This window comes from Dreissena polymorpha, chromosome 12 (genome assembly GCF_020536995.1).
Source record: "Dreissena polymorpha isolate Duluth1 chromosome 12, UMN_Dpol_1.0, whole genome shotgun sequence".
NCBI classification, from domain to species: Eukaryota; Metazoa; Mollusca; class Bivalvia; order Myida; family Dreissenidae; genus Dreissena; species Dreissena polymorpha.
In genome coordinates this window covers 53,827,897-53,833,896 of record NC_068366.1, presented here as the reverse complement: position 1 = coordinate 53,833,896, position 6,000 = coordinate 53,827,897, and the positions used below count along the sequence as shown (strand labels likewise).

The window sequence follows — 6,000 nt, the reverse complement described above, 5'->3', positions numbered from 1 at the left end:
AAAAACATATTTTCGCACCACTGCCTCATTTGCAAGGAATTAAAACGATAACAAGACAACAACTAATTTTATGATGGCAACAGATTGGAAATCCATTGCTTTTATCAGTAACTTCATATTCGGAAAAAGCCTCGTCAAAGATCGCGGACGATTGTTTAAAGACATTGCTGGTCGGGTTAATAGAACAGATAAGAAACATAGATAAGAATTTTAGGAAAGGCAGAAAAGGTCAGACATTTCGTGCTTTTATCACTTTCTCAAAGCCCGTCATATAAAGGTAAGTTGAATTCCATAATTATAAAATTGTAGAAAGAACACGTTTTGATTGTAATAATACGTGACAACACCGCCGTCGAAATATTTTCGTGGACGATCAGATGTGTGTGCAATACGCGGTAGCGATACTTTCGCATACTGTAGAAAGTTTATTAGTCAGTCGTACACGATTTGGTTGCATTGGTTGCTACGAAATTTCAACTTCGAAATAAATTTAACATATGAAAATTACTTTACAAAGAACAATCGTTAAAATATAGCACACATGCATGCGTTTAGTACTGTGCATTTCACTTTCGGGAAAAAAAGTACATGGTGCTAATGCAGTGAGCAGAAAAAATGGTGAAGTGTTTGACTATTTTTGCATACCTATGAATATGTCCAGATTTATTATGTTTTATTCTTTAAATGATATTTAACACTGTCGAGTTCATGGCGTTTCAACATAAGATTTTGGTTCTATATGTTTTGCTTTTGAAATAGTCAAACATTTAGTCATCCTCATCGTAATTATCATCATCATCGTCATCATCATCATCATCATCATCATCATCATCATCATCATCATCATCATCATCATCATCATCATCATCATCGTCATTGTCATCATCATCATCATCATCATCACCATCATTATCATCAACACCAACACCAACACCTACTTCTTGTTTGACTTTTTCTGCTTTTTCATCCTTGTAACTAGCATCTTCTCATCACCTTTTTTTCTTCAACATCTTCTATGTCTTCCACTACCCCTCCAAAAATAAATTACAAATCATTATCAATCTAAACTAACTACAACCACGCCAGTCCCGTTTCAGGTAAACGAACATGAAAGACAAGTCAAAGAATGCCGCCCGGACGCGGCGCGAGAAGGAGAACGCGGAGTTCTACGAGCTCGCTAAGTTACTTCCGCTACCCACGGCGATCACGAGCCAGCTTGACAAGGCCTCCATCATTCGACTCTCCACCAGCTACCTGAAGATGCGCACGGTGTTTCCCGACGGTAAGTACTACCGGTTTACTTTCTCCGGTTCCAATTGGTTTTAAAATTACTGCGAACGTTTCCCGCGTTTTTTGCTTTGTTGTTGTGATCATTAATTTTACAAATTGACCTGTTCATCTTGATTAAAATATTGACCTATGTGTATCGTGTATGTATTTCGAAAGCCAACCGCCTCGGTTTCGAGTAACAACCGGAAGATACTCAAACCAAAGTTCTACGTACATGATTCGATTCACATTTTTTTAATCATGCATGAAGAGCTATGTTGCGTGTGTCTCATTTTAAGTCTATACTTCAACATAATGTGATTGGCAAAGTAATTGCACTTAATTCGTGCTATCTTACTTACAAAAGGAAAATATTTCAGGCAGACGCGGGTTTAGTAATTAACCCATTTATGCCTAGCGTCTAATAAAAGGCCTTGGCAAACAGCGTAGACTCAGATGAGACGTCGCACGATGCGACGTCTCGTCAGGGTCTTCGATGTTTGCTTAAAGGAATTTATGTAAGAAATATAGATATAAATAAACTAGACATCTCTATTTTTTAAATAAGTTGATCCAATTTAGAAGGATGGGAGAGTCCACTAGGCATACATGGGTCAAGACAAATATTTTAGGCAGACGCGGGTTTAGTAATTAAACGAATGTAATTATACAGTCCCATCTTGCGACTGATCCTAGTACGCAGGTTTGGTTAGATCACATGAAGATTGAGTATTAAAAAATCGTGAGCAAAATTTCGGCCGCGAAGGATTCATAAGAACCGACGTACGTATTATTTATAATAAATGATCCCACATTCGTGAAATTATCTCAAAGAAAGTGTCCTATATAATTACTTCTACCTGGGCGATCGAATTATTTCAACAGGTGTTCAAACTCGGGTGTCATAAACAGATAGTGAGAAAACAAAGATGCGCCCGAGTCCCGCTGCGAAAACCGAGTGCTACAAAAAAACGGCGGCCCTCGAAAAATTATTTAACTGCACCAAGCCGGCAACGCTGCATATTGTACCATATGCTAATGCGAAGGTCTAATCTGTGGAAGAATTTGATAGCCCATTGAAAAATAACCGAGTGGTACTGGAATTAATCAACTAAACAAACAGACAGGGCGACTTTAACAGCATCTTAAAATACTTTTTAACTAATCACCAAAATTGGCGTTTCGCAGTTGGTAACACGTGCGTTATTAAAAGTTTGGAAATTCCTTCTGATTAGACCGGCGATAGATAAAGAATGCGCTTTATATGTATGGGTAAACGTATAAAGGTAGAATATGGTACAACGTGCCATAATAGGATATTTTTAATAATAATTCTCAAAAAAAATTGCACACACATTTTCAGAAATACTCAAGAGGACGAACTTGACTTGAAGTGTGCATGGTAGAAGGGACAGTGGGATCTAAATGGTTTAACGTGTACGGATGCAAAAAATGGATGATTTTATTTTCATTTTGAAATTTAATTGAAAATTAATTCCAATGCCATATTCAGTGCACAGTTATAGGAAATTTTCAAGTCGATAACTTCCCAATCAATTTGAAGTGTCAGTGTTTGGATTATTTAAAAAGTTTATGAATTTCAAAGCTATCTGAATATTTGACGCTAAAATAAACTTTACAAAAAATGAAACGTATAAAAGTCCAGAGAATTTAATATAAAAATGATCTTAGGTAAATGTCAAACCCTAAAAATCGCGGAGATGATATACTTAGCATGATTCTAGACTAGTCCGTAATTTACAAGCAATAATTCTGATTGAGGGATCGTACAAAAACGTTTGTATACACCGTAAGCCAGCTTTTTCAGCTATCAATTGTTTTGGCTTATCCGGGCTCAAGTATCGAAATATTGTTCAGAAATTGCACATGATTTGTATTTACATAGTTTAATTTGACAGCTAATAGTCTTAGACGAAGATTTAGAATCAATAGCTTCTAGTGTGTAACTATCTGTCTGTTCAAATAGGTGATTCACAAATTCAAAATACGACTGTTCAATACGGTTTAATATAAGTGATGTTTATTTTGCGGACAGCACAATTGGAAAAGCCGCGGTACAGTCGGGTGATTTACTCAAATGCGCGGTGTAAATCACGGCTTTCGCTCAGGGACAAAACGGAGGTGTACATTTGTTATCTATCATAGCACCTGGTCGACACAGTGTTACTCATTAATTTTGAGGAAAGCGGCGATGGTGGTAGGGACGGGGGGCAAGAGGGCTCAATAAATTGTTACGCGCAATACTGCGACACTCGGGAAGTACCCGTTAGCCCGGTAATACGGGCATCTGGGTGTAGAAACTTTACGTATATTAATTGCAGCGAAAAGCCATCACTGTCTGTGACACTGAAACAAAACAAGTTCAATTTGCAACAAAGCGTGCATTTTCTAACGGCTTATAAAGGTACCAGTATTTTGTAAACTACATATGTATTTTTACAATTAAAAGTATTTATTACGGTCGATTTAAGACGGGTCTGTTTTTAAGAAAATGGTTAAATACATATAATTATATCATTTATATAAAAAAAATTCTACCATTCCACGTTTTCGCGGGCGCGTGAAAATAAGTTTGCAGTAGTAACTGAATATAATTATGAAATCTACCAAAGTCCCATACGATTGAGCACTAATGGTAAATTATATATATATTGTATGATCGGCAGTAGTCTTCATTTTACTGCGGTCCTTGAAAAACGATTTTTTTTCTAAACTCCAATCTGTGAAAACTGATAACATTTAGGTCCCTTTAATACTTGTATTACTCAATGCGAGCTCTAATAATCTGTCACACACCCATCAGGTTTACACCAAACCACGTTTAAATTTGATCAATTCTCCGCGGGAAAGATTGTACATATGCAAAACCGTAACACGACCCACTGACGAACGCTAATCCGCCCGTCAAAAGCAGGAACACCTGGCTGCAAACGTTCTATCAAATTGGAGAATTAACTTTTTCTCTATAAAGATGTCACACTCCGGACTGACTTGTTATGCACGCAGTTTTGTCAACCATTATGAGCTTTTACTCTGCGTCGATCGTTTTTGCCTTTCATACCGGCCAGTGTATGACTGAGATTAGTTACGCAACGTCTCTTCTTCTCCCACGTACTTACTTCTACGCTGTGAGAGCTGGTTTATTTATTATGAAAATATTTATGTCAATATTATGAATCCATCGGTAAAGTTAATTCATTCTAAAGTTCGATTGACAGACCGGTGCCATCAGTTTGTTCGTACGTCGACAATTAACGGCCAATATGCCTGTCCTTTCGTGTGTTCGCCCACCATGACCGTTCGTCCGTTCTGGAAGCAGGCTTCACTTCCATGCGGCCACTCGGACTGTCCTTCTTTTCACGGACCATACTATTTTCAGCTCGCTGCTCTGTCGATATCTTCCGTCCGTTCCGTCGTGTCATTCAGATTGTCAATTTATTTTAGTAATGTGCACGCTCTTTTATTTTAATAAATAGTAAGCCCTTTGGGAACAAAAATTTGGCATGCGAAGTGCTTGAATAAACTTATAAACATGCAATAGATCTTTGCATTTGAGAAACCTAAATCTACAACCCTTTACCAAATTACAATAATATTATCCATACACGCCCGAGTAAAGGGACTTCGTCGCAGATTTTAATATATCTTAACATCGGAAACAAAAAGTTCAACTATTAAACAAGAATGCAATTAAAGAAAGAACCAAAGAAATAAATACTTCACCCTACTTATGCTCGAATCGTTGACATTTGAATTAAAAACCTATCGCTTACACCACTAGGCCATACGATCATTGTGACTGTTGCATTCTATGTATACTTTATAAAAGCAATCCACTAATTGCCACCAAATATTACGAAAACAACCGAAACTCCTCCAAATGTTTATTTCGTTTCGTGTAATTTTATCAATTTTTAATGAAAATACTCATAAGCGAAATTTTATTTTCATTATACGCCTACGACATTAAAGATATTTCGCTCCGTGATGAACTTTTATTTTTGAATCTATGACACAAATTTGTTCAATTGTCGTTTCGACAATATGTGACTACGCCCCTTTAATACAAGAAAATCATTATACAAATATTCAAAACATTCAACGTAATTTTAAACGATCGGACACGCGACCTTCATTTTGGAACACAGAACGTGTCGGTGAAAATGAATGACCTGTGTCACAATTTAGTACGTAATTCTGTCGTAAGTAGACATGCTTATGAATACATTACGTTTTGCTACTGATTTATGGACTCACGTACGTGCTTTCACATTCAAAATCAAATAAAAAGACTTTGTTTTGACGCCATCAAATTCCTTCGTTGCATTTTCGTGCTATGGCTTATCATGTTGTAGCAAAATCATTCCAGATTTTTATATGTACATTATTGTTGTTGTTGTTGTTGTTGTTGTTGTTTAGAAGAAGACAATTTGACTATTATTGTCAAACCTACATCATTGAACATCAAAACACATTGTGTGAAGTTTCTGTCGGTGTTTACAGATAATGGTTTGAACATTATGTATATTAAATGGTTTAAATATAAAAAAAAATCAGTTGTTAGATGTTCATAATTAAATTATTATTGTTGAATTGCCAACGTACGTTATCGAAGCTGTACTCTGAATCATGCGTATAAAAATTGTAGCAATACAGCAGCATGCAATTCACTTCATCAACTAAAAGCAGCGTTTGACTTCTAACTCATTA

General features: G+C 36.4%; 1 protein-coding gene across 3 annotated transcripts in view; it reads left to right on the top strand.

Moving 5' to 3' along the window:
* LOC127852789 (single-minded homolog 1-like) overlaps positions 1–6,000 on the top strand; it is a 36,239-nt gene that overhangs the window by 10,719 nt on the left and 19,520 nt on the right. For 2 of the 3 annotated variants that reach the window (XM_052386770.1, XM_052386767.1), the window contains exon 2: positions 1,098–1,282. In XM_052386770.1, coding sequence (XP_052242730.1) covers positions 1,108–1,282 — 175 coding nt within the window. In that variant the 5' untranslated portion in view covers positions 1,098–1,107. Of the gene's footprint in view, positions 1–174; positions 278–1,097; positions 1,283–6,000 lie in introns of those variants that run through there. The other variant, XM_052386768.1, reaches the window with a different exon arrangement.